We start from the raw sequence: 26,964 nt of genomic DNA, 5'->3' as shown, positions 1-26,964 counted from the left end.
GAGTAATTTTCTGATCGGATGCTCAGACAAAATAAACCAGGCCATATTTTGAGAACTAGGTAGCCAATGAAACAAAATGCGATGAGTCATTTCACTTCCTTCCCCTCTTCCAGCGGAAATATACCTCCGGTTGAGGGTATAAAAAAACAAGGGCACAAAAACGTCGTCAGTCAGGTTGTCATCAGTAACCCTGAGCGGAACATTCAATGCAGTACTCGAGAATTCACATCTGAGTACGCCTGTGGCAAAGAGTGTTGAAATCAAGATGAAGGAGAATACAAATCCAGCTCCGTAGGTAGATTATAATATTCATAGCGGATGCAATCCTTATAGAACCGGAACATATAAATTCAGTGGAGGTGCGTGACACCTGGTCGTCAAGTTCTAGCGCTTAAGTCTCAGGAGGTGACCAGTGGTGGTCTCGGCGTCATCTCACCCTCGCTTATCGAGAACTCTTTAGTCGCGCGTCATTATGGTTCTAATCACTTTTGTCCAATCACCGACCTTCCCCTGATGTACCCCCCAGTCAAAAGATAGACTGAACAAGGCCAAGCAATCCATGCGCCCGGAGTATACAGGATAATTCAGTATCCGTCTTGGAGAAGGAAACAAAGGCATAAGACGTAATGAGGAGACAAGAAAAGAACATGGACAAAGCAAAAACTTTGAGGGAGACGAGGGGAAAAAAAAAAAAGGAAAGTCTATAGGAGCCCAAAAACAAAATTCTCCAAAGCTAAGCCAAGGTTGTCTTCCTGACCCCAGGAAACACCACCAAATCATATCTTCCAAATGGAGAAAGACAAAAAGGGGGAATAGGAATAAATCAGAGGTCCTCCAATGCAAAACAAGACAATGCCTATGGACCACAAGTGAAAAATAAGGCTGTGGGCCATGCCATGATGGAACGAATCAGAAAATGCCACCCCGAAACCCTTGCGCCCGCTAATGACCAGCTGCAATAGCAGACCCGCCACGGTGTATGAGGATAAGGCGAATATAAACAAGGAAACAAGTGCAGATGTAAAAATCCCAAAAAAAATGTGTATCTCCCACGGGGTATTAGAAGTGAAACAAGCCGTCTAGGAAAACCTTGAAATGTGTGGTATAACGTGCCTAAGGTCCGGGTCCTTAGAGAAAATGAGGTGTTATGAAAGTGCCCGATGATGAAGGGTAGGGGAGTTCAGGGACCCGATCGTCCTGGTCCGCCGGGATGCCCCATCGGAGGAGGGTTGGTGAATGGTTGTTGCTGGACGTCCCCGTACATAGGGTACTGCATCACCGTCATGCCAGGCACGGCGTTCATGTTAGCCCACTGTGGAAATCCCATCCCTGCTTGTGCTGGGTAAGAGCCCGGGGGCAGCTGCATGTCAGGCGTTGGTCCTGATGCGCCCTGCGAAGCGACCGTTTGCGCGGGAGTGGTCATCCTCCGCTTGAGGTCGGGGGCCATCTGAGGTTGAAATTGTTGCGGAAAGGAAGAGCCCATGTCTTGACCGGGGTAGCTCATTGCCCTTGACGGCTGAGGTGGGACTTGCCAGACCGTTCCATCGGGCTGCATCGCGTAAGTTGTGCCGGGATTCATCGGCTGTGCCTGACCTGCCATCGGTGAAGCTGCTGACATGGGCGAATTGGGCGGCAATCCAGCCGGCCACACATTGGGGGATAGATTCATCATCTGGTTCTTGTTTGCATTCATAGTGGCGAGCATTTGAGGGTCAGATATCGTTGTAAATTCATCCCAGACCCCTGCTTCCATCGGATGTCTCAGTGAATTCCCCTGGTCCCATGGGTTGGTCTATTTGTGATTCATTTGTCAGTGATTGAACCTCACGCGGGTTCCGCCTCTGATCCATCAACCTACCTGGTACAAAGCCCGACAGGGGATTTCCAGCGAACGCGCCTGGCGGAAATGTCGCCATATCCTGCCCTGATGAATTCATAGCAACCTGCGGATATTGGTAGAACGTATCGACCGATTCCGCGGTCAAATTGGTGGGCGACGAGGAAATTGGAGTTGTCGCTGAGCCCCCAGACGCTGTCTCTAATCTTGAACTGGGCCGTGACTTCTTCTCCACTGGCGGTTGTTGATCAACTGGGAAAAATTGACAGTCTTTTCGTAATCGAATACAGTTTTCACACCGTCCCTGCGGGTCGTCTGGCGCTACTAAGCATCGGATCTTGCGTCGCCGGCAGTGCACTGTGCCCAAGGTGTATCAGCAAAAGAAGTCCCTCCGTAGCATCACATAACTGATCGCGCGCATCATGTCTTGTTCTTGATCTTGCGCGTATACGCGACAATGCGCAAGATAGCAAGGCGGCACAACAAGCAGACAGCCAGCGAAATTGGGGGATGACTGACCACATGCGACTGACGTCCGATGATAACCCAACTTATTACGCTTCTTGTCGTTTGCGGCGTCCATGGCACTCTGTGAATTCGGTGTTGTTGCCATAGTCTCGACGGCCACGGGCATAGCTCCCCTAAGGAAGATATCTCTTATCACTACTCGAACCCGAATCGCATCCACGGCGTTGCAGCGGCGCGGCCTTCTAGACCCTCGGGCTCGGGTCCAAACCGTCTCGTATCGTAGTCCGGGGCGAATGCAAAGTAGCAAGATGCCAGGCCATGCAGCCACCGGAGACACCAAAGAAAGTAACAAGACAGAAAGAAAGTCAAGGAGGGGTCGCGATTTCCGGATGATGATGACAGCGGTGCCTGTCTGAGCACTCCGGTTCCACCCTGCGCCACCACGGGATCGTGAAGGATGTTTCGTGCGTTTCAGAGCGAAGTAGTTGCAGGTCGGGGGAGGGGCCCTCGTGTATCGGCCCAGGAGGAAGTGCGCGGCGAGGGGAAAATGAACAGACGATAGATTGGAATTCAGTTTTGGGTCTCCCGCGAAACCCGAACCGTATCCAGTAATTGGGGAATTAATCAATGATAATTAAAGTAATTAGAATGCTTCATGAAAGGGGAAGTGGGCGCGCGACGTAGGATGGATGGTTTTAGGGTCTAGATTGGTTTGGTTGATCCAGTATGAGATCGGGAAAAGGGACCGGTCAAACAGCCACAGTGGGAGAATATTAGTCGGGGCGAAAGGGCAGAGAAACGAGAAACCAAAGGAGTGAATAGGGTGGATTGGGTAAAACTTGAGAGAGAAGAAAGATCGAGGACTTCCTATAGACACGAAGAAGGACTGGAAGCTAATCGCGGGGTGAAACGCCTTGGGCCAGGTTTTGTTTTTTTTTTTCTCTTTTTTTTTTTTTCTCTCTGATTTTATTTCGATTTATTTTTATTTTAGTTTTCAGTGTATATTCATACGTGGAACAAAGTGGCCCTACATCAGACCGACACTAGGACCAAGACGGATGCATCGACTTAGCCCAAATCGACTGCAGGTCATTGTCATGGACCACAACGATGATCTCAGACCCAACTCAGGGGAGGGGCCCCGGGGCGAACTTGCTTCACACTTTGTCTACTTCCAGTCCATTGGGCATGTACTCTTGATACGTCTCAATGTCTGTCAATCGAATTCGATTTTGGGGTTTGATTGAATTCTGATTACATGATTCTTCTCAGGTAGATGATGTACCCAGGTTCCAGATTTAAACACTGGTGCCAGTACTTCGCATTCCCTTGGCCATGCAACCCGATTAGGTAAACCCATAGCCCCTGATTGCGTACGATAGAGCCCTCCCCAGGGCCGGTCCATGGCAAATGAGGTAGAGGGAGGAACCATGGTCTGGGAGCCCTGACACAGTGGGGTCTGTGTGGGTGGGAAGTTGGTCGCGCGTGTACGCTTCGGGCTTGGAGCCAGGTGGGCTAACCTGTCAATCCCTGATGAACTGGGGAATGCTGCCTTCAAGTCCTAGATTGATGATTGGCGACGCAGGCTTGACTCGGCAGCTCGAACCAATTAGCTTGTTCTTCTCTAGGGTCCAGGGCTCCAAATCGTCTTCTCTCTGGTCGTTCCGAAGATCTCCAGAACTCTGAGGGACTTTTTCGAAGGAAAGTGCCGCATTGCATTTTAGATTGCCTCTGACATTGCCTCTGAGATACTGCATACATCCAATCAATCCGAGGAAAGAGAGATGTAATTTTAATTTTAAAATTTTTTTTTTTGGCCACGAATAGTACTACTGCAATCAGGAACGAACCACAGATTGATTGGTACTAAAAACAGATTCAGGGTCCACGGCTGATGTGTATCAGGCTCATACCGAAGAAGCACGCAATGGGTCTTGCGCTGTTTTCTTTTCCTTTTGTCTCTCTTTTTCCTTTTTCGAATTATCTATTCCACCCTCCCCCCCTTTTTTTTTCTTCAATTTTCTTCCCTCTTCTTTTTCTTTTTCTCTTTTCTTTTTTCTTTTTTTCATTTGACCACCTTCGATGAGTCTTCTCTCGAATCTTGGGCGTAGCTTAATTTACTTAGCGGGTTCCGTCGATGTCATCGTCTCACTTTCGAGTTCAACTTTTGGGTCCCAGGGATTTTTCCTCTCCAGCTTTTGCAGGGTCAAACCCAACGGGCTTCCATGATCCCAGTAATTGCCGAGTGACCAATGAGGGTTGTCGGGGGCACTTTAGTCACCGATCCAGTTTTAGCTTATACAATTTGACGGAGCCCAGTCCTGCTCGGGCTCGGGTACCTTGGTTGAAGGAATTTCCGGCAACCTGGTCAATGAGGACCATCCTCATTACATCGACACCTGTCCTCAGTACCCTTGGATCTGATCGAGCTGCGGCTTCGCCAAGTCCGAGAGGATTGACGCCTTCTAGAGTCAACGGAGTATACCGAGCGACAGTGACATCGTTACCCTTGTCGCTAGGGCAGTAGATCGGAGAAGGAATGCACAACTACGCCCGAGATGGACAACGGTCCGATGGCTTCGACATTAGCCACCAACGGGCTCGTGGGATGATGCTGAGCGATCTTGCCGTTTTCTGAGACAGACTAGCACCAAGTGGGCCTACGCCGTCAAGGTTTGATTAAGGATCATCGCGATGCGGTAGCGCGTTACAGCCGTAGCCTTGGCACCCGTCGGAACGTGCGATCTCCTTCGAATCCAGAAGCGAGCTTCCATCACGGACCCATGCGGAGCAGAAAGGAAGATTCGACAGCATCTTGAGAGAGGGTCGAGATGAGGATGGGGCGCGATCTGCGATAAAGCGAATGGGGGGGGTTCCCACCTTTCACGATGCTTTCCTGTCAAAGGCAAGGGGGAAAAAAGAAAAAGGGGAAAGGAGAGGTGAGGATAGTGAACATCAATGACCATCATCAGTGGTCATTTCGGACATTCTACCGGCCCCGAGAGGCAAGCAACGTGTCAAGGCGCGGCCCTGGATCGCATTTCTGGATGCGGTGTGCGTTTCTTCCACCAGAAGGACGCCGGGCGCATCGTCTGTGAGTACTTCGGGCGCATGTCTTATTTCTCATCTCCCATTTCCCTTTGTTCTGGCATCCTCGGAACTTCGCTCGTTCTCGGCGTGGCGCGACCGCCTTTTGGGCAACGATGAGAGATGAGAGATTCAGCTCTGGCCCCGCCGAGCACGCTCTGAGCGAAGATCGACGAAGCAGCTTTGGGAAGACCCGGAGGCAGGTCATGATTGGGTCTGGGATATCCGAAGAGGTCGGGGTGCATTTACAAGGCGCATGTGTTGACGCGGCGGCTGGTCAAGCACGCGATAGATCTGGCAGTGGCCCCCAGACTGGAATCCATGTTTCCCCCTCCAGCAGGACGCCAGGGCCAGGGTATACAATATACGCGGGATCCTAGAAGGCTTCTCCGACCGCATGTTCGTACAGTACATTGAATTTCCTCGGCCTCGGTTGGGTAATTGGCTCAGGCCCGGGATGCCCCCCCCCCCCGGTCTCAACGTTGCGCCGATCTGAAACGAGGACTTGCGAAACAAAGGGTCTAGGGCTGACTCAGATCTCTGATGTCCAAACCCCAAAAAAAAAAAGATGTCGCGCCTATAATCTGAGACATTCGAGAAGCATTCTAGCCTCTAGTTTCAACACTGTAGGGCAGCCGGCACTCCGGCAAAACCTCGCCCCGAGGTCAATATCTAGCGACTTCTGGCACTATGTCAAGTACGGAGTTCTCCGTACTGTCTCTCTTGTTCTTTTCCTTCTGCAATGACTCGCTCTTGGACCGCCTCGCTAAACCGAGCCGGGCTTAGTGGCCAGCCATATTTCCATCTGCCAAAACCAACTGCCGGCCTCAGGTGCTGCAGGTGTACGGAGTCCTCCCTAGACCGTAGTCTCGAGCCTGATTTAACCACCTGCGCATCCATTCGGGGATCGAAACTCTTTCGGCAAGGCCAATTTGGCAAATGATTCGACTTCTTGGGGATAGAGTCGGTGTTACTCAGTGGATCGCCTGATTGGATTCATTGCGCATTGTACCTCGTCCGTTGGGGTCCACCACGATGCAATCTCTCAGGAATGTTTGAGCTGAGCCCCAGTCGTGGTTCTGCGCTCTCATTCCCGAGGTGGAGCAATGTGCAAGAATCCAACTCGTGTCCGAGATCTACACGTTATCATATCGCGGGCCCGATCTCGAGGGATCCAGTCTGCTCTTGTTCTAGAAAAAATAAAAATAAAAATTAACGATTATCTTGTTCAATCCAGTTTTTATTTTCATTTTTATTTTTATTTTCTTTTACACTCAAGAGATGCATTCTCGCGTGGAGTGGGTATGTAGGGACATCACTGGCTCACACAGCACTTTTGGATGAAGACCCGGTGGTTTCACCATTCTCGGGCCCTTGACCCCTTACGGCATTGCTCGGCTGCTTGTAATGGGTCTCCCTCTTTTGACTTGCTACCTGCACTTACGCGTCCTCCCAAGACCGAAAACTTCCTCTCTGGGACTCCCTCCCCTGGAAAAAAAAGGAAGGTGGTATTTTCTGGAGTTTTCTAGCTCGCTACTGACGTTGGCCTCGATTCCCCAAGGGAATCTCGGAAAGGGAATCTCGGAAAGGGGAGGAAGAAAAACGGGTTGGCTGAAAAGGGGGCTAGGGCCCGTGTGATTTTGTGAATGCCGGTATATCGCCGAAAGTTCACCTTTGGCCAGTTGTGCCCGGAAGTGATCTACTCGTTGCGCAAGATACTCAAGGGCTCCATGTGGCGAACGGAAAATGCGCGTTCTACATCATGGAGACATGGCTCTGTACAGTGTGGAAAATTCCCGCAGTCGCCTGCACATCCAGCTTCCCCTCCATGACCCCCGTTTCGCCACCGAATTGATGTACATCGGGCGGGGGAATTCAGACGATCATCTCACCTGTCCCAAGACATGAACTGCGCTCTCACCCACTCTCACCACTACCTGAACATCCAAGGCCCTCGCCTCCCTGACACAGCACGCGACGCACGCCCTCCCCACTCGGCCGATCACCGCGTGGCAGCCAATGGACGCGCACCAGGCCCGCGCGAAGGTCTCTTTGCTTCGACTGCCGCGAGCATCAATCACGAGTACTTCGGGGCTTTGTCCAGAAGGCGAATCCGTCTGCGGGGCTGGCTGGCGTGGCAGGGATTCCAGCGAGATATGCCGATACGGGAAAGATCGGTGCAACGGATGCCCTGGTAGACGCTTGTGCTTCCCCCAGTCTTTGGCTGTTGGCTCCTCCGACGAGCCAATTTGGTGATGCGCAGTGAAACCGAGCGGTGGACGACATTCGTGGGCCGAAATGAAGCGCACGTGATGTGTGAGAGGGAAGGAAACCGTAGTGGGAACTTCTACAGATCCGTCAAGGGAGAACGAAAGCTTGGCCTGGTCACTGACAGTAATCTTCCGCTTCCCGGAAGAAGTTACTGACAAGGTGAGGGCATCAAGCTGGACACCGAGCGTGGACTCGGCGGCTTGGTCGGTAGGGAGTGTAAATGACTCGGCAGTGATGTCGCCCATGCCCAGAGGCGACGACTCCATGGCTAGTTTCCCGGCTTGCTTGATGCGAGGTTTGCCAGTCTTGCATAGAGCCTCGCTGGCCTGAACCTCGAACCAACCAGGTTCCAAGCTCTCATTCGTAGTCGCATCGCGTGGAAGCACGTCGCTGCCCACCCAGCCCATACAAGTCTTGGCGCCCTCTAGGCTGGATAGTACACGGCCAACGATCGAAGCTTTGCTCCAGTAGCTGCGTCCTTTATATGAGAAGCCACCGAACAGGTTTGCCTTGGGCCCCAGTTGCTCAATTGCATTGTCATCGTTTTCCAGCAGAGTACCGATAAGTAGATGGCAAATTGGTTCGCCCGGAATGACCAATCCTGAGAGTAAGCTTCGAGAAACCCAGCCTAGAGGCTCGTCTGCATGAGGGTCATTGTCTTCACGACACGAACTGTGGAGCTCAACACATCGACGTGACTGGCTGCGTGTATACATTTTCTCCTTGTCCAGTACCGTCGCCTTGATAGCGGAGTGATTCTCCAAATTGCGCAGACACTCATTTGGAAGGAGTGGATCTTTTCCATCTTTCATTTTCTGTTCAAACGTAGATCGTACAGCATCCACGCTTGGCCATCCGATGTTCTCGGCGAAGACGTAGAGGCCTTCCAGTTGCTGTCGAACGTGAGGGGAGCTGATCCGACATTGCCAGGCGGAATGAATATCAGGCCCGCCAGTAGATGCGATACGGCGACTGATGGAGTCGAGCAGAGCGAAACGTCGGCTTTTGGTAGGCACCTTATCAATCGGGGTTACAAACTGATGATTGAGGGCAGACGGCGCATCGGAAGGAGAGGCGCAAGTGATCTCGAGGTTGTCAAGGAACCGACGCACAACAATCAAATCCCAGTTGACTTTGCCCTCACGCAATTTGTCGAAGTGCTGAAGTTCTGGCGCCGTGATGACGCCGTCGTGGGGATCATGCAGCATGCCGACATGAACAAAGGCATCAAGTCGGAACAGCAGCTCTGCCGCCAGGAGCAGTTGAACCAGCAACCACTTGCGTTCCATCCCCGAGTTGATCCACGGCTCTCTAGACACCGCGGGACCAAATTTGACACAGTCCCCGTCCCCATGTGGCGGAGTCTCGTATAGAATTTGACCTATTCGAAAACGCCATTCCGGCAGGCTGAAATCGATCCAAGCCCCCGGAGTGGCTAGCACAGTGGCCAAAGTCTTAATTTGAGACTTGATGCTCTGCGGATGACCCAATACGAGATCGGCTGGAGGTGGGCGAGGATGGAGGAAATGTGTGTGGAGAAGATCATGCATCTCACGGGGAGTTTCAACATCCAGAATCGTGACCGTCGAACCATCATGCAGTACATTCAAGCGCAACTGCCGCAGCTGATTCAATCGCTTGGTCAAAATTTGAAGATTAATATCCCGTACCCCGATGCGTTTCCACCCCGTAGGCCCGTCCCGAATGAGTTGACGTCGATCGAAGACGGCGCCGCTGAGGCATTGAGAATACGGCTTGTTGTACGAATCCATCAGTTCGAACGCCTCTGTGGCTGGGAGTGTCGTGACTCGCTGCAAATTCGGTGCCTGCCTCGCCTCTTGAGGACCGGTATATCGGACTGCATCGGCCAATGGAAACTCCAAGAAATGTCGGAAGCCGACAGTTCCAGGCTCTCGCCCATTGTTCGCGAGCATGTTTGGCACTTCGAACACGCCTACATCGAAAGCAGCCCGTTTGAAAGCCCCTGATCGATGCCAATCTTTTATTTGAATTGGGACTCCGCCCTTTACTGCCCAGTCATCCGGGACTGGCAGATGGGCATGAAGAGTGCAGAGCGTGAATGATGCGTGTGAAAGAGGCTTACGATCCAGCATGCGCTGAATCGATGGACTATGTTCGTCCCAGGGGAAAATCACTTGCGGATACCAGCGACCGTGTTTGCCTCTCTCTAAGAGGAAATGGGGTGCTCCTGATAAGAGGGCCTTGACATCTCTCTTGCTAAAGCAGTATCCATCTTTTTGACAGGCGCTTGCATCACTGAGGTCACCTTGGGAGCCGCAAGCCGCATTTAATTGATATTCCAAAGCATCCTGGATATTTGTCGGCTGCTTTGGCTCCCCCATGGGCCACATCAGCGGGAAGCTCGGGGCTACCCGCTGTACTGCACGAGAGATCTTGTCGAGAAGACCGAGGTGAGTCGCGACTCTTCTTGGATCTAGCCACCTCATGTGTGTCAATCCTTGGGACACCCTTCTGACTCTAAATGATCAATTAGATGTAGCCTCTCATGACGTAGTTGCAGCCTTACCGAGCTCTTCACGAGCTTGGGAGGATCTGAAGATGTGCTCTCGTTTCGTTTTCGAAAGAGTGTGTGGAGAATTCCTGTTTCTTCATCTTGGTGGGGTCCTAATGAAGAGTGACGTGCAAGTGTTGGCCTTGCTCTCTTGTCGTGATCATTCACGTCAGACTGGGAACGTCGACGGCCAAAGATGAATGACATGTTAACCCAGATCAACCATGCCAGCGCTGAATCGCATGTGCCGGTGTCTTTCAAGTAGAAGTAATGCAACAGCTCACCGAGACAAGAGCTTGAGATAAGGTAGACCCAGAAGCTTGAAGTGCTGATCTCGGGTCGCAGCGGAACTCAAGCGGCAACAGAAGCGGGGAGCCGAGTTTCACCCGATTTGGCCTTGGGTAAAACGGATGAATCGGCTTCTGTTTGGACGACTATCTTGACGATTGACCTACCTCATCTACTTTAGTCTGATACTCTACACATTTTTTTCTCCGATGCTCGGGGCCACTTTACGATTGCAGCACTGGCAAAAGGCTCCATTGGGCAGATAATTCATGATTCGTGTTCCGTCATCGTTTGCGGCAATTCATAGAAGCTATATTCTACGCGTGCTGATGGAAGAACTCAAGAACAGTCTTGTAGCCACGCTCGTATTCCTTTTTGACATCGGCATCCTCCAGGTTCGACCGAGCCGCCATCCAGCCGTGGATCTGGGTCGGGAAGGTTTCAACGTGGTTGGGCACCTGCAGGTTGGCCTTAAAGGCTTCCACATCGTTTTTAGGCTCGTCCCCAGAGGCAAGCATCAAGAAAGGCACGTTGATGGTTTTGGCGTCATTGGGGTCGACCATGGCCGGGTGGGCCTGCGCAGCAACCTTGAAGAGCTTGTTATCAGCACCGGCGGACAGAGCGGCGATCTTTCCACCCCAACAGAAGCCTAGGATGGACCACTGGAAGCTACCGCCGGGAGCCTGCTTGTTGGCCTCGGCCACGACATTGGGGATCTTGGAGAGAGTCTTGGGCGGGGCGGCCTGAGTCGAGAAGAAGTTGCCCAACTTCTGCTTGTGCTCGTCGGTGGTAGGTGGGTACCACGAGATGTCGGCAGGGCTACCCTCAAAGAAGTCGGGCATGAATACCCGGTACTTCTGCTCGTTCGAGGTGGCCAAGATGTCGGCACCCTGGATGGTCTGGTCGAAGAAGCCGAAGATATCTGGTGCAAGAACGGGTACGTAAGTATGGTCCCACAAGTCACATACTTGCATCACTTCAAAGAGCTATGACTTACCGTAGATGACCAAGATGGCCTTAGTTGCCGACTCAGGGCCTGTAACGTCTGTTGGAAGGGTCAGTCACTTCGCGTCCTATGTGAACTCGAAGTCATGCGACCGAGGAAACTCGGTCCAATCTGCACACCTACAGGTCTTCAGGCCGTTAATTGTCTGATAGCTTCCCTTGGCCTGGTATCCCTTAGCCACGACGGGCGGAATCCTGGTCGCTCGTTAGCAGTGCTACGTGACCGGGAGGGAGAAAAGGACGAACGAGCAGCATGCCTTGCTGATGCCGGACATGTTCGCCAATTAGACAATCGATTGATCTTATAGATTGAGAGAGGTGAGAAGAAGTGCTAGGTAGCGATCAAGAGAGACTGAATAAGTGAAGAGCGAGAATGACGGAAGTTGGAGGAAGTTCGTCCAGATCCAACCCCGCTTGACGTCATCACGGACAATCAGCAACCTGGTGCGACTCGGTTATATGTTGGGTCTTTTTGGGTTATCAGGTTCACACGACTGACAAGCCATCAATGATCTGTGGGCGTTTTGAGGTAGACTTGTAGTCAGTATGAACGGAGGTACCCCGACGGTAGGTATCGTTCGGTATCGAGTGCACCTTGATCAGTAACTATATCGCTCTGCAATCGATTCAAAAACCCTTGGGGTCTCAGCGCCGCCCGACAGTGCAACGAATCTATGGGTATCACATTCCACCATGCAATGCACCCCACATTGAAATCTAATAATCTAGATGGACTCGAGTTTAGGTTGGCAGATCAAACTAAGAGCGAGACAACGCCGAGAACGAGAGCCTCACATGGACATAGAGCACGAAGATCTGGATAGCTGCCGGCTGGATCTCGATTTGGCTCTTGAACTGTATTACGAAAGTTTCGAGGACACGAGATGTCAAAGGCGGTTTCATTGCGAGGCTTCACGGGATCTAACAATGATTACGCTTGATGGCCCCAGATTGGGCTTCGAGATGCTTCGCTTCTCCATCGACAGTCACCAGTAGCCGCGTAATTATATGCGGGGACTGATCGTTTGTGATTCACCGGTCTCTGCAAGTCGCTGCGGGATTTGGCTACTTAGTCCTGAATGACCGGGGGAAGCCCCAGCAACCAAAGATGATCAGGGGAGAAAATCAAAAGAAAAAAAAAGAATAAAAATGGAACAGACAAAAACGCAGATCCAAAGACACAGGATGCACGAGGTTCCTACATTTCCCAAAATTCAAAGGCCGAGCCGCAGTCCTTGCGAAGCTCAAGGTCGATCTCCCGTACCCTTTACAAGTCGATCAACTACTGTTCATGGTGAAAGGTCCAACGCCAAACCGCCTCGCCCGAAGCCACCGGCAGGAACCGAACCGACGATCGCATGGCTCGAGCCCGAGACAAGAGTTTGGTGGATCCACCCGCGCTGTCACATCTGTAAGGTAGGAGCCACCTTGCATGAGCACTGGAGCACTGGAGCTTCGCTAGCAAATCGGCAGCGAAACTACCGAGGGGGACGATCAGGGCTTCGATCGGGAAATCGATGTACACGGCTCCAACAGCATGGACGAGGGAGCCCGATAGTCGGACCTCCATCGTGGGTCTCGCGAGAGGACTTTCGAATTCTAGAGCTATCGTGTATCCTAGGAGTGTACCAATACTCTCTGTGTACGTGCTTGGAGCTTGTGCTAGGAGGAAGTATGGGAAGACACAGGCCAAGGGGCCCCCGACAGGGATTATTTTTTTCTGGGAATGTGACTCTGGGAAGAGGTGGGGGTGGGGGAACCCAATCCTAAGGCAAATTGCCACGCATCCAGTCGTTTTCCCTTTTTCGAACGAAGGTAATTGGAAATCAATTGCAGGCCCGACGGGCACTATAGAGTATGCAGTCCCGATCGCGATCCTGTGGGAAGCCCCGATAAGTGTCGAACGGCGGCATCCGGGCAAAAGGAAAACGACAGATCTACCTCGGGACTTCCGTAGTTGCAACGCCTACAGTTGACCACCGACACTGACACCTATCTTGACATTTTAACAGATGATGATTCACTGGTGAATCTCTTTCCCCCTCCCCTTTTCATCCGAAACCTATGCAGACACCGGCAAAGAGAAGGCAACTATTGGCGGGATAAGGGAAGATAATCCCCGGGGGCGTGGAAGCGAAGGTCCAAGTAAATTGACATAGATCAAGGGGTGAGCCAGCTGAACCCTTTCCGTACGCCACTCCGATCGCACGCGCGCCGGATATACTAGAGGAGACCCGACAGTCTGGTGCCATGCTGATTATTGGTTCTCCCTGGTGCCACGGTCTCGCGAGCGAGAGAGAGAGAGCAATCTCGTACAGAACCATGGCCGGCGAACCCGGGGACAAAAACCTCCATGCCATTGGGGGCCGAAAGGGTGCAGATGACCAGCGAGACGGGCTAAAAAGACCCAAATAGACCGCGAAAAGACTCTGGGACCCAACTTCGAACTCGACCTAACGAGATCCGCTCTCGCGCGCCGGGAACCGGCGAATGACCATGCGCGTGGCTCGCTTGTCTCTGCCCATCAGAGGCGACGGCTCCAGACTCCCATGGCTCGTATTCTGGCCATTCCGGCCATGTCCGTGCGTCCGCTACGCGCATTGGGCAGGAATCTGACCGGGTCTGATTGTTAAAGTGAGGACGATACGGAGTGGGAACATCAAAAAGGAAAACCGATATTATGTGATAGCCGGAGATGGTCAGGAATAGATTTTCTCTCCGGAGTGATACCTTCACAGTCCCCTATTTGTGGTCCTAGCTTATCGTTAGCGCGCATTCTAGAGTTTTTTCTTCTTTTCCATTCTTTCATTTCCTCTGTTTCTTTTGGGAGGGGGGGTTTTTTTATTTCCCTTTTCCCTTTTCCCGTTTCCCTTTTTTTTTTTCCTTTTTGTTTTTTTTTTTTCTTCCCTTTCCTTGAACCCTTTTCACTTTCCTTTTCATTTATATTATTTTTTCCAATTTGCTTTTTCACGCGAGTCGGGACGCAAGGAGAGCCTCCGCTTTCTGTGTCTGACTTTCTTCTATTTTGACTTGTGTCAGTCTACCCGTGGACCAGTATCCAGCAGAGAGATCGTCCATCGGAGGGTGAACCCAGAATTAGAGGCACTAGTAGCCATAGCAAATAGTTGGATCGAGAAAAGAGAGAGAGAGAGAGAGAGACACTTCGGAACGGTCAACCGGGGCCTGTCAACCACGTTGCCCCTCCTCTTTGGGATTTTGCTCCATCTACATTTCTTTTCTGGAGTCTTCGCATCGTCCATTTAGTCCATTCGTTCCATTCGTTCCCCACGCTGGCCAGACCCGCGTCGACCACGGGTCCCACCATTCTTCGCGTCCCTATACACCTATACCTCTCTCTCTTATAATTACCCTCTGCTATCCCCGCGCTTCTGCGCCTCCCCAACGCCACGGCTTGTGCTTCTTATCCTTTCCTCCTCTTCCTCCTCAAGCTTCTTTCCCTCGACGGCTATACACAACTTTCAGTGATTTGGGGATATTCACCAGGAACAAAATCTCGAGACCATGCACTACTCGCGCTTTCGTCGACCCTGACTTTCTTTCCCTTTTAGTCGCGATCTCCCTACACTGTCTTCTCCCCTCTCAGGGCTGACAGCCCGTTTCCTCCCCCCCCTCTCCTCTCTCTTTGGAGCGTAAAATATTCACCTCCTCTCTTTGCTCTCCAACTCTCCCTCCTCGCCATCCTCTTTTTTTTTTTTAATTTTTTTATAAAAAAAAAGGCCAACCCAAAAACCCCCAAAAAATCTCGACTTGAGCCTCATCGATCAAGTCACTGCTTTCTCGATCGCGAGCACCAGCGATCACCTCTTGCCCCTCCTGGATTCTTCGAGCCCTTCTGGGGGCCTTACAGGTGGTCGAGACTGGTTGAATACGGGACACTCTTTTGTTCCCCCTAACCTCGCTCCATCGATTTCCGAAGCCGATTTGTTCGCACGAGATCCGTCCGTTCACATGGCTGCCCTTGCGGTGCCGCCTCCGATGGGATCGGCGCTGGATGCTCTAGCTTCACAGCCGTTGGTGAGCCGTCGCCCACAAGCTCCGGCCTTGCCCAGCTTCGAACTACCGCCGCCACCATTTAGTGCGGCCCCCAAGTTCTCCGCGCATGCTGGACACCCGCCCATGTCCCACCCGCCTCCGAATGTGAGCGTGGGCAACCTGTTGACTCCCCCGGCCACAAATCAATCCGGAGAGACCGCCACGGTATCACAAACCTTGGCACCGTCGACAGGTGTCTCGTCGGATTTACCTCCCGCGTATTGGCCCCAGTCTTCGCCCTATGGTGCCGCCCCATCTCAGTGGGCCCCCGGTGTCAATCCCTACTCTGCGCGCAACTCCTTCTCTCCATCTGGCATGGTAGGACGTTCTGGACCGGCGACATCGCCTCCAACGACCGACGGACTATCCCAATCCTACGAGGCGCCGCCTTTGGCCTCATTCCATCATTCTCTGCCCGCGCCACCTTCTAGTCTCCCTCCGAACGCTCAACCGGTATCTATGTCCCTCTATGCATCTGGTCACGCTACATCGCCCGCTCCTATTCCATCGAACGACCCCTACACTCCCAAAGGCCACTCTCTATACGGCGCGACTTCTCACCAGGCCAGCTACTCCCACATGTATGGCGGCCCGTCCCCAATCGGTCATGCTGGGCTGGGTATCCACCCTGGACGTATACCCGCCCAAAGCCCCGGTGCACAGCATCACTTGGCATATCCGCGCCAACCATGGCCCTCGTACTCCTTACCCGCCATGAATGGTCCCGTTATGACGAATGTGCACAGCCCGAATAGCCCCATGTCGGTCATGGGCGGCATGCAGCCCGGAGGGCTGCTACCGGGTTTCAACAGCGGGCATATTGCCAACACTCAGCATATGTATGGTGCTCACCCGCCCCCGCACGGTCTGGCTGCGCCAGCGGCCGATCGTCCCTTCAAATGCGACCAGTGTCCACAGAGCTTCAACCGCAATCACGATCTCAAACGTCACAAGCGCATTCATTTGGCTGTGAAGCCATTCCCTTGTGCGCATTGCGACAAGAGCTTCTCGCGCAAAGATGCCTTGAAGGTGTGTATATTCTTTTCGGGAGTGCGACCGTGACCTCGAACTAACATTTGATTCTGCAGCGACACATTCTGGTCAAGGGCTGCGGTAAAGATGGTGATCTGGATGGCAACCAGGTGGGTGCTGATGGATCCGTCAAACACGAAGGGCGCAGCGAGGACGGCAGTCCCGTCATCAACGGGCGCACCTAGACGTGCTCGGTATTTCTGCATTCCTGTGGTCTCCGTCCCAGCTCCTCAACTACAAGCCCCCGTCATTGTGTATTTCCCTGGAGGCGAGGATGACGGATCAACCACAGCGGCCTTGGGAGTCGGGGGTTCTTTATAATTTCTTTCTGTCTTTTTTTTTTTTCTGTTACTGGCGAAGGGTGCGTTCACTGGGCATAACTGGGATGGTCTGATCTTCTGTCTTGATCGTGTTTGATTACTGTGTTTTTTAGCCTGACGTGTGACGTGTGTATTGATCCTTATCCTTCTCTGTGACTTGAGAGCGAGCACTTGGATTTGACTGTTTATTTTACGGGGGACCTCGTGAGTCCGGTGTTCGATGGTATATAGCATGAATGATTAATTGCATTACACTTGCACTGATTCACTTCCAGTCGTGTGAGAATCCCGCGGCAGTCTCGTTCCTCAAGTGATGGAGGTACCCTTGGTCGTCCGAGCAAAGCATCGACGCAACTATTTAGGCTCCATCAGGTCAATAGAACTTCCTGTGGAATAGAAGTTAGTTGTCGAAGCATGCAGACAGGCTCTTTGGTCACCAGAATGGTCAGGGCGGGTTTCTTGGGCCGCTCGGGTCTTGACCAGCGCGACCTGCAATACTCTACCTGTCCCATTGTTCGAAAGCGTGGTCTGACTGCCAAGCGCGGTCTATCGAGGCCTCAATAAAAGAATGACCAGACTTCCTCCTGCCCCCTTCACGCGAAGTTTGTACCGCAAATCATTCGTGTTGACAACGTGTGGTTGCAGCTTCCACCTATTCAGGCAACACGTCGTGTCTGACACTCCAAAACCATCCCCACCCGGGTCTTTGATGACGATTGAGACCTGCTTTGAGTGTTCTCTTATATCACGCTCGTACTTCCGCTCTGCATACGATTCAGTGAATCTTCTTCCTTTTCTTCTTCTTTTTGGCGGATCGTTTAGCTGCAATGTCGGTTCGCATCATCTCTTTTGTGCTGATCTTCGGCATCTTCGTGGAACTGTCTGCAGTTGCTCGGAAACTTCATCCTTTGATAAAAGATAGCTTACGAACTGCATCCGACCCTCATGACTGGAAGTATCTCATCTCCAGTCAGGTGCAGAACGGTACCAGTCAGGTTCGATTCGATATATCGACCTCCGAGGCAACTTTGAGCTCGGAAGCGTTGCTTAAACTTGACGGCCCACAAGTGAGTTCAATCAATGCCTCCGTATTCGACTGGTGGTATTTCGATGCTGTCTCCGAGTCCGACCCTGGTGACTCGATTGTAGTCACCTTTTTCACCTCCTCCGCTACTGCATTCCCATTCTTAGATCCGAGCGGATCGTCCGTCCTCATCGCCTATCTGTGGGCTTCCTTTGCCAATGGAACTGTCTTTTCAGAGTACATCCCAGCGACCGTTGCTACCGTTGCTGGTGGAGACTCTGCTAAGCCTCCAAGTAGCGGGAACTGGGGTTCCACAGGATTTAGCTGGACGGCTCTGAACGAGGACCTGTCCGAGTACGAGGTCGTCATTGCCTCGGAGGAGATACAAGTGGAGGGTCGAGTTACTTTCAGCTCAGTTGGTGTGGTCCTATCGTGCTAAATGGTTTGTACTGACACTGCGACCGAAATATAGGGCCTGACACCGCATCTGCCTGCGGAATACAAGCTGGAACCACAAAGCTTGAGGTTGCGCCCCATATCGGATGGGCGTGCTTGATTCCGGACGCCGTTGGAACGATAGACATGAACATCCAGGGGTCGAGACTGTCGTTTCGCGGGCCGGCATACCATGACAAGGCGAGTGATATATCTAATTCTTTGAAGAAGAGTCTAATGAGTCGTAGAATTGGTCAGATCGACCCTTTCTAGAGTCCGTCCAGAATTGGTATTGGGGACATGGCCGTCTTGAGCCGTATTCGATTGTCTGGTTCAGCTATTCTGCGCTCGATGACCCAAGCAATACAACCTACGTGAGCAGCTATGTTGCCAAGGATGGCGATGTTCTCGTTTCAGCCTGCACCTCCTCAATTCTCACTGTTCGGCCATTTGGAAGTTTCAATACTACTGGTGGCCGATACCCTCCCTGGGCGGGTGACATACCGGATGGATTTTTGTTGGAATTCGATTTAGGGAATTCGAACAATTGGCTGAAGGTCAATGTTTCGATTGACAGTCTTGTGGCTGGAGACGGCAAATACTACATGCGGTGGACGGGCAGCCTGTCGGGGGAGGTTGTCCAGGGGCAGAGTGAGGACCGTCAAGATGTTTGTACTCCAGTGCAGTCCAGCGAGACTAGGCTTTCAGGTGTCGCAGTTTTTGAGCAGTTTGCTTTGCTTGAGTAAGAATCTTGATTACTGCAAGAATGACTCGTTCGAAGCGCCTCCCTATGATTCCTCATGCTTTACATGCGGGACCCACGATCGAATCGTGGGACATGTGCAATGAATGAGAACCCAGTCGCGCAATTGATGTAAATTCAGATTGAAGCTAACTAGGGTATCTCGCGGGATGCGCGACGAAAAATTCGCCCAGAAAGAAAGAGATTAATTGATCAATGTCGATCACTGCTGACTCTTCTGCTTCGCTTTCCATTCTTCAACCAGTCCTTGATAATCCTCCGTGCCATAAGGGTAGACGCACTGTGCAAGAAGACCGCGCTTACGCTCCGTAGCCAGACCTAAATCGCGTAACATTAGATCGATATATGGAATGGCGTCAAACACAAAGTCTGGGTTGCGATGGCCGTAGCCTCCTGGATACCGAAATCGGCCAAACTCTGTGTGAAGAGTTGTTTCCCACGCCAGATCCAGCTCAGAGTCGTCCTCCATCTTGAAACCCGAAGCTCCGCGTATGGCGGACGGACAACGCTCAGTCGCTGTGGGGGTGAGCTGATTCCCAAAGTAGGCAGAAATCCACAGTGCCTGGACTTGAGCAATCAAGTTCGTGTTGATGGTCATGGTGATTCCCATAAAAGCCAGAGATCGCTCTTTGACGAATGAAAGCGGAACCATGAATCGAGTCATCCGGAATGGATGTGGAGCAGCTGCCTCTGACTGTCGACTGAGTGGTTGGTACTTGGGGTTGGCAGGAGGCCCATTGCGCAGACGAGGGAATCGTCGGAGAATTTCCTCGTCCGCGGCCTTGATCATGTCCTCATCCACAGGGTCTGCACTCCAGGGGAATCCCATCTCGCGATCAATGCCTTCTGGGAGAAACTTCAAGTTAGGGGTGCAACGCCAGCCCGTCGAGCAGATTAAAGCTGTGGTTGGGAGTGTCTCGCCACTGGATAGATGCACCGTACGGTCGGAGAGATGGTCGATCTCGGCGATGTGCACCTTGATCGTGCCATTCTTGATCAGATCGAAGAAGTCGGTAGGATAATTGAGGATGCTGAGCGACGAGGCGATCCAGAATGGACTCACCCATGGTTTCAGCTTCTGTGTTTCCGGGTTCTTGTCATAGCCGTTCAATTGCACGAGATCGTCGGTCAACACGGCCCAAAAGGCGTCGACAATCTTGCGTCCCAGCCAAGTCTCATGGAGAAAGCTGCGCACACGCCCGAAACCATCGGCGTCACCCCAGACACAAGGGCTGAACCACGTCAAGAGTCGCGTCGTCACCAGCTTCTCTAGCCACTTCTTCAGCGGCGTGACATATGCGGGTGCCATCCAACAAGGACCGTGGCCGGATTCGCGAATGATCCAGTCCACTTTCATACCGGACGTTGCACAGACATAGGCCGCATCCCACGCGGATTTCGTTCCGCCAAACACTGTGACTCGTCTCCCGGGCTGGAAGACCTCAGCTTCATGCTGGAGCATGTCGCGACAGTGAATCAGAGGAACACCAAAGATCTCTTGTCCTGTAAAGTCGGGCAAATAGGCCTGCGAAGTGATCCCCGTGGCTATGATTAACTTGCGGGTGTCGATGGTCACGGAGTTTTGTTTGTGCGACACGATCAACTGCCATGTTCCGTCCAGCTTGTGTTCGGCGCTCTCCACGGTGTGATCGAGCCGAATACGGTCGGCGAAACCGAACTTGTCGGCGTATGCCTCCAAATATCGCTGGATGACATCGCAGGCATGTGTTGACCGGGCTTTACGCCAAAGCTGGCTTCGTTCATGGGGAAATCGCTGAACTCGTAGGTACCCAACAAGTTATTCGATTTGAGGCCTTTGTAGTGACGATGTTTGGCCCACACCCCGCCGATGGAGCTGGCCGAGTCTGGAAGACAGACCTTGCTGTCCGGGTTGAGGTCAAGATAGGTCTTGACTGCGGCGAGCCCGTTCCAGCCTGGTGAGTTGGGATTCAGTCAGCGTGCATGATCTCTCATGTTTTTCCGCAACTACTCACCGGCGCCAACCACCACCAGGTCCAAACTCTCCATGGCGTGAGTGATGGGCGGGATTGACTCGATATCGAGAAATCAAGGCAGAGTACGCGGTTGCGATCTGGGATTCACGCACGAAGCTGTTCAGAGACCGGTGGAAAAACAAATGACCGCCGGAGGAAACAAAGAAACGAGAAGGGCACGGTTCGAAGCTGGCTCGTCTTTTTAGCTCTTCCGCGCTCTCGAAGTGGGACGCCAGAAGACCGGAGGGGAAATGAGCTGCCCGCATTAGGGCGGGGACTTATGTCTCAACTGCAAGAACCGAAGGCAATCGCCTATGTTTACACGCGGACTAGCCACAGTGACAACTCCCTGTCTCCATTCACAGATTCCCGCTTGGCATGCAGGTGATCCAATTCAATGGCATTCCGGGCCCTCTTTTGGTACTTTAAGTACTTTAAGGATCGTTTGGAGACGTTTTCCTTATGATCATAGTGATGATAATTTGTGGCTGCTTTGAATGCCGATCGCTAGCAGAATGCCCACACGTTAATCTCGGGCTCCGTCGTTTTGACATCTCGGCGCCGCGCATCCGTTGGCCGATCACTTACCTTTCTCAACCCTCGTTCGCGCGCGAGGGACCGTTCCAGGGCGCTGGCACCTGGGAAATAGGGGGCCTCGCCCGAGCATCGGAAGTTGGACTTGATAGTGCCAATTCATCCAGGAGCGTAGCATCAACTGCCTTTCCTTGGCTTTCCAACGGATAAGTCGAGAGATCACCCGGCTGGCGCAGCCCCCCGGTCCCTGGAAGAAACTACCTTGGGCTATTCAAGAGTGAACTACCTCCGCAAAATGGCCAACTGCAGGCCCGAGGGTCGATTGCATGCATATCCATCGAACTCTCGGAGATGACATGATCTCGAGGACCTGATGTGTTCAGTGGTTTAGCTTCTCGGGTAGAGTGCACGGCTCGCTGTGACCCACTGTTGGGCGGAGGTGCCGAGATACCGCTGTCATGGACATCCGAGTCTCGAACGGGACTAAGGGTGTGGCCATGAACAAAGAACATCCATCGATGTTGGTTGTAGGCTGATATGAGCTGATATGAATTGTAAAGGGGTTGGAGAGTTGACTTTGACAGAAGCGACTACACGACTACAGACCTATCATCCCATCAACTGCATTGCAAACGAGAAAAGCTATGAACCAAGTAGGTAGCTCTGTCAGTATATAAGGTGGGGGGAGAGACTTCTTGAGGACTGATCGTCACAAAAGACTCGCCGTGAGAGGGCATCCTTCCCCCTGGGCTCCTGACTAGCTCGGCTCTTGACAGATGATTGCTGCATCCTGTCGCTGCGTCACAGCCCATCCTGGTCCAGGACAAAGAAAATTCACCGGTCAAATGTATACGCGTAACCGATTCGGCATATGCTCGAGCTGCCACTCAATTTCATCTGCGAAGCCTTGTCGCCGGGTCCCGTCAGGACCCCTCCCTGACCGGGGCAATGTCGATCGGGTACTCGATGGGGAAATCCCTCGTCCAGTGGGCCTTGTTGGTGTCCTTGGCATCCCAGGATTGGGGTTCCAATGTTTCTGGACGTCTGATGGACCCCAAAATGTGACCAGGTGGGCGCTCAATCAAGGAAGCCGTTGGGGCTGACAGGGCCTTCTTAGCCCGTTGTGAAGTCGTCTCCACGCCTCATGCTCCTCAAGCGTAACGGGTTCCTTCATTCTATGGCTTTCCTTGGGCACTCACCCATGTCCCCTTGACTTGGGATCATGTTTATATCTCGACCAGGTCGAAGGAGTTGCTTTGTCCGGCCTGGTTCCAATGACAAGCGCCGAAGGGAAACATCAGGATATTGTCCGCTGCCGTCACCCTACAACCACCCGCCTGCGATTCGCTTCTTTATCTGGCCCGTCCCGGTAGATTCCAGGACCTTTGTTCTATCTCTCTGTCAACGAGAGGCAAGCAGATCTTACGTGCGCGCGCCATGGGTGATTTCGTTACAGAGGCCTTCACGCTTTTGGCCGTGGCCATCGTGATTATCGGTCTGAGGACTACTGCAAGATGGATCATGGTCGGACCAAGAAATTTTCAGCCGGATGATTATTTGATGCTGCTGGCATGTGTAAGTAGGCTACCTTTTGAGCTCGTGACAACCTCGCTAAGGTGCACCAGGTGGTTTACGGACTTGAGACGGCTGCCGCGTACATGGTGGGTGCGTGGTTTCATGGTCTTGCGAATAATGCAATGACGGACGAAGAACGGTCCACTTTGTCTCCTGAGTCGGAGGAATACCGCCTACGAGTTGGAGGGTCCAAGGTTCAAGTGGCGGGCTGGTCGTTATACACCTTGTTACTGTGGCTGCTGAAGACGTGCATGGCCAAATTCTATTCTCGATTGACGTGAGTATGGCAAGCTATGTGTGTCCAGGGACAATAATAACCAAGCTGTCTAGAGCTGGTCTCATAAACATGCGAGTTCGCATCCAAGTTGCTTACGGATTGATCGCTGCAACATACATAGCCACCCTATTCTCCATTCTCTTTGGTTGCTATCCACTGCACAAGAACTGGCAGATCAACCCAAACCCTGGAAGTAAGAGAATCAGTTTATCAACATGCGACCAGTTCTGATTGATTATAGATTACTGCCAGCCCGCCGTCTCAAAGATTGATATTTACGTGACTGTCGTGCTCAATGTCGTGACCGACGTGTACCTCATTGGTATTCCTGCTCCGGTATGCCGGCAACCTTGTCCGGCAATTCGAGAGACCTTGCTAAGGAAAGAAATATTCCCTCAGATTTTATTCAAAGCTCGACTCCAGTGGCGAGAAAAGCTCGAGCTTCTCATTCTTTTCAGCGGCGGATTGTTCGTCATGATGGCGGGAATCTTGCGTTGTGTTTTGATCTTAACGGTAAGAACATCGTCTCCCTGACACAATCACGTTAGGTTAACATCTTCTTTATTTCTAGGCCGGTGCAAATGGCGCGGAACAAGCAGGAAGCTGGGCCTGTCGCGAGACCTTCGTCGCCGTCGTCATCGGAAACGTTCCCATGATCTACCCCCTTTTGCGCCGGGTTCTCCGCCGAGTGGGTCCCCTATATTACAAAAAAGAGTGACAGCCAGAGCTATCCCTTATCTGATGGTGATGGAAGCGGGTATCCCAAGCGCAAGAAGTTCTTGCACCCACTATCACTTCCTGCCGATACTTATTGGAACACTGTCAGCGACGAACAGATGATATTGCCAACCTCGCGAGAGCAGGCTTCAACTTGTACGTCTGGTGAGGGCGCGTGGGAGACCAATAGCCATACTTGTCAGGGCGGAGTAATCAAAGTGACCCATGAAACGATTGTTCACAGTGCTGAGAAGGATCAAAGTTCATAGAACATCGTTGACAAGCTGGAGAAGATACTTAACATCAATCTGATCTTTTGGACATAAATGAGATGTTGCATCACCGCTCTGTCTTTCGTACCCTTCACTTTCGCGTAGTTCTTTTTTTTCTCTCTTTTTTTTTCTTTGTTTTGATTCCCTTTTTTATTGTGGCACGAGTGTTTTATACAGTGTTACATTATTTCTTAATTCAGATACGCCCATCATTTCAGGACCTCAGCGCACAAGAGCCCACACATTACATGATATGTGAAAAATGAAACCGAAATATAGGTGGGACGTCTCCTCTGCTCCACCGGGATAATCCTTCAAGGAGATCGGAATCATGTGGGTTCCCTCCACCGGAGATGACACAGTACTGATTCTTCAGATCAAATCCCGGGAAAGGTCCCTACAACCTTGCAGAATGCCATTCTGACCACTGTCTCCACGTTGACGAAAGCATGGGGCTCTCGGGATCATCGGAGCTCCGCATTCTCTTCACGTTGTGGATCACCCCGCGAAGTGTCAATAATACCGGGAAAGCCGAATTGGGTGAGACTGGATCAAATGAGATAAAAGGTGGTCAGCTTCGCTCTCCTGAAGGGCATAAATTAACTCAGCATTGGAAAGCTAGAATTGAAAGATTCCCGAAATGTACTCAATAAAAACCTTTGCGCCATTCTTCGTTGCAGGTCTGGCAATAGCCGACAACATCACCGCTACCGTCAACCTCAATGTTTCCAGGGGCTCAACCTTACATTGGGCGTCTGGTTTTATTTATGGCATTCCAGATACTCCCAACCAGATCCCCGATCAATGGTATACCCAGATGGGGTTCAATACGGGCGTGCTGGAGGAGCTCAGCTGGACGCGCCAGCTCGGGGCTGGATTTGGGGGCTGCAGGAGTACAAAGGCCGTTTAGCATCAACCCTATCCAACTACCAGACGTGCCGGAAATACGGAGCAAACTTCATAATTCTGCCTCACGATATCTGGGGCACTGACCACGCGAACTCTTCGACAGTATGGCCCGGCGACGACGGCGACTGGTCCGACTATGACCTCTTCGTGAGAACTTTGATGGCCGATCTGAAGGCGCATGGTGCTCTCGACGGGCTTGTTTGGGACATCTGGAATGAACCAGACATCCAGATCTTCTGGGTCCGCTCCCAGCAGCAATGGATCGATTTGTACATTCGAACACACAAGATTCTTCGGTAAGTGAGCACTCCTAAAAACGTGGCCGCGTTGCTAACACTGAGATGCAGCGAGAATGCCGACTTTGATCGAGTTCAACTCTCAGGGCCTACGCTGGCTTATCGCCCAGTGTCTGGCAACAGCTGGTGGGCCAGCTGGCTCGCCCAGATTGCAGGCAACGATACTATTCCAGAACAGTACGCCTATCACCTGGAAGGATAAACGGGTGATTGGGACAATGATCTCCAGAACACAAACGGTACTCTGATGGCGCTTCTGAAGATCTACGGCCTTCCTGAGCGTCAGATTAACATCAACGAGTATGCCAATTCAGCCGAGCAGATCCCATCTGGCGCAGCCTGGTGGATCTCCCGACTGGAACGCTACGATACGTTTGGATTGCGTGGTAACTGGCTCAGCGGTTGGAGCCTGCACGACCTCTTTGCGAATCTTCTCACCAAAACCTCCGATCCTTTGAACTATAACGCGACAGACTATACGTCGGCTCCGGAATATCAGGTATACAAGTATTACAATCTAAACATGACGGGCGAGTGTGTGGAGACTTCCGGCACTGGCGATCGTTTATTTGACGTGTACGCGACTGTTGATTCCGATAAAGTGCGTATTCTCTCTGGAGCGCGCGTTACTGCTGGTAACTGGCAGATCACCGTACGCAGTATGTCTTCGGTCGGACTGCCAAGTCATGGCTCTGTTAATATTCAAACCTGGGGTTTCGCGGGCACATCTGTATATGATGAGGTCGATGCTCCCAGTGACCGAGGCATTGTTTCGCACGCGTATTCTGGTGACACGTTGACATTCCCCATATACCAGACCGATGCCAATACCGCGTGGGCATTCGAGTTCAGTCGCTAGATTATTCACAAATCAGATCGATCAACTTCATCGCTCCTAGGTAGTCTCCTGGATGGGCGTGGACTGATTCCGCCCCCGAATCCATAATCCCGTGAACACCGAAGCGCCCAACCTCAACCATAAAAACTTACTAGAACACACGACCAGGAAAAAGTTGTTGAGTCAGGCTTAGCGTAAGATTTTCCACATCATCGGCCTTCCGGTTCACTCCAAAACGCGCATCACTGGTAATGACCAGTTTCCTGAAATCGAGACCGGATCGAAGAAACGTTATCTATCATAGCCGGGAATTAGTCTTCTGTCAATGGACATTCCATTTAATGAAGACTGATTCGACTCTGACACAAGCCGTGACCTCGTGGGCGAAGCGCAACGCAATGTTCAAAATTCCGTATTACATCTATTGACTCCCCAA

General features: G+C 52.0%; 9 protein-coding genes across 9 annotated transcripts; 5 read left to right on the top strand and 4 right to left on the bottom strand.

The window, feature by feature from the left end:
• Positions 1–1,180: 1,180 nt before the first annotated feature.
• On the bottom strand, positions 1,181–2,471 carry N7477_000015 (putative C6 finger domain protein; the record flags this gene model as incomplete). The annotated part of the gene is made up of 3 exons (XM_056961678.1): positions 1,181–1,792; positions 1,824–2,194; positions 2,246–2,471. 3 exons carry the CDS (start codon positions 2,469–2,471, stop codon positions 1,181–1,183), a joined length of 1,209 nt encoding a protein of 402 aa, XP_056826681.1.
• Positions 2,472–7,275: 4,804 nt separating this feature from the next.
• N7477_000014 (uncharacterized protein) lies at positions 7,276–10,026 on the bottom strand (the record flags this gene model as incomplete). The annotated part of the gene is made up of 1 exon (XM_056961677.1): positions 7,276–10,026. The coding sequence occupies one exon, from the start codon at positions 10,024–10,026 to the stop codon at positions 7,276–7,278; it is 2,751 nt and encodes a 916-aa protein (XP_056826680.1).
• A 775-nt stretch (positions 10,027–10,801) lies between these two features.
• N7477_000013 (dienelactone hydrolase family protein) lies at positions 10,802–11,764 on the bottom strand (the record flags this gene model as incomplete). The annotated part of the gene is made up of 4 exons (XM_056961676.1): positions 10,802–11,406; positions 11,482–11,529; positions 11,614–11,684; positions 11,736–11,764. The coding sequence occupies 4 exons, from the start codon at positions 11,762–11,764 to the stop codon at positions 10,802–10,804; spliced, it is 753 nt and encodes a 250-aa protein (XP_056826679.1).
• Positions 11,765–15,458: 3,694 nt separating this feature from the next.
• N7477_000012 (putative C2H2 finger domain protein) lies at positions 15,459–16,759 on the top strand (the record flags this gene model as incomplete). Its single annotated transcript, XM_056961675.1, has 2 exons — positions 15,459–16,571; positions 16,631–16,759. The coding sequence occupies 2 exons, from the start codon at positions 15,459–15,461 to the stop codon at positions 16,757–16,759; spliced, it is 1,242 nt and encodes a 413-aa protein (XP_056826678.1).
• A 962-nt stretch (positions 16,760–17,721) lies between these two features.
• Positions 17,722–19,099, top strand: N7477_000011 (uncharacterized protein; the record flags this gene model as incomplete). Its single annotated transcript, XM_056961674.1, has 3 exons — positions 17,722–18,313; positions 18,391–18,554; positions 18,602–19,099. The coding sequence occupies 3 exons, from the start codon at positions 17,722–17,724 to the stop codon at positions 19,097–19,099; spliced, it is 1,254 nt and encodes a 417-aa protein (XP_056826677.1).
• A 219-nt stretch (positions 19,100–19,318) lies between these two features.
• Positions 19,319–21,144, bottom strand: N7477_000010 (uncharacterized protein; the record flags this gene model as incomplete). Its single annotated transcript, XM_056961673.1, has 3 exons — positions 19,319–20,821; positions 20,860–21,050; positions 21,111–21,144. The coding sequence occupies 3 exons, from the start codon at positions 21,142–21,144 to the stop codon at positions 19,319–19,321; spliced, it is 1,728 nt and encodes a 575-aa protein (XP_056826676.1).
• Positions 21,145–23,081: 1,937 nt separating this feature from the next.
• N7477_000009 (uncharacterized protein) lies at positions 23,082–24,482 on the top strand (the record flags this gene model as incomplete). Its single annotated transcript, XM_056961672.1, has 7 exons — positions 23,082–23,219; positions 23,270–23,496; positions 23,550–23,689; positions 23,738–23,832; positions 23,896–24,009; positions 24,068–24,142; positions 24,210–24,482. 7 exons carry the CDS (start codon positions 23,082–23,084, stop codon positions 24,480–24,482), a joined length of 1,062 nt encoding a protein of 353 aa, XP_056826675.1.
• Positions 24,483–25,289: 807 nt separating this feature from the next.
• On the top strand, positions 25,290–25,892 carry N7477_000008 (uncharacterized protein; the record flags this gene model as incomplete). The annotated part of the gene is made up of 2 exons (XM_056961671.1): positions 25,290–25,690; positions 25,742–25,892. 2 exons carry the CDS (start codon positions 25,290–25,292, stop codon positions 25,890–25,892), a joined length of 552 nt encoding a protein of 183 aa, XP_056826674.1.
• Positions 25,893–25,937: 45 nt separating this feature from the next.
• Positions 25,938–26,549, top strand: N7477_000007 (uncharacterized protein; the record flags this gene model as incomplete). Its single annotated transcript, XM_056961670.1, has 1 exon — positions 25,938–26,549. The coding sequence occupies one exon, from the start codon at positions 25,938–25,940 to the stop codon at positions 26,547–26,549; it is 612 nt and encodes a 203-aa protein (XP_056826673.1).
• Positions 26,550–26,964: the final 415 nt, after the last annotated feature.

Source organism: Penicillium maclennaniae, assembly GCF_028827695.1.
Source record: "Penicillium maclennaniae strain IBT 15551 chromosome Unknown utg000001l:1.0-3280838.0:1.0-3283122.0, whole genome shotgun sequence".
Lineage (NCBI taxonomy): Eukaryota > Fungi > Ascomycota > Eurotiomycetes > Eurotiales > Aspergillaceae > Penicillium > Penicillium maclennaniae.
Note: the sequence above shows the minus strand (reverse complement) of the source record. Positions and strands in the feature narration are given on the sequence as shown.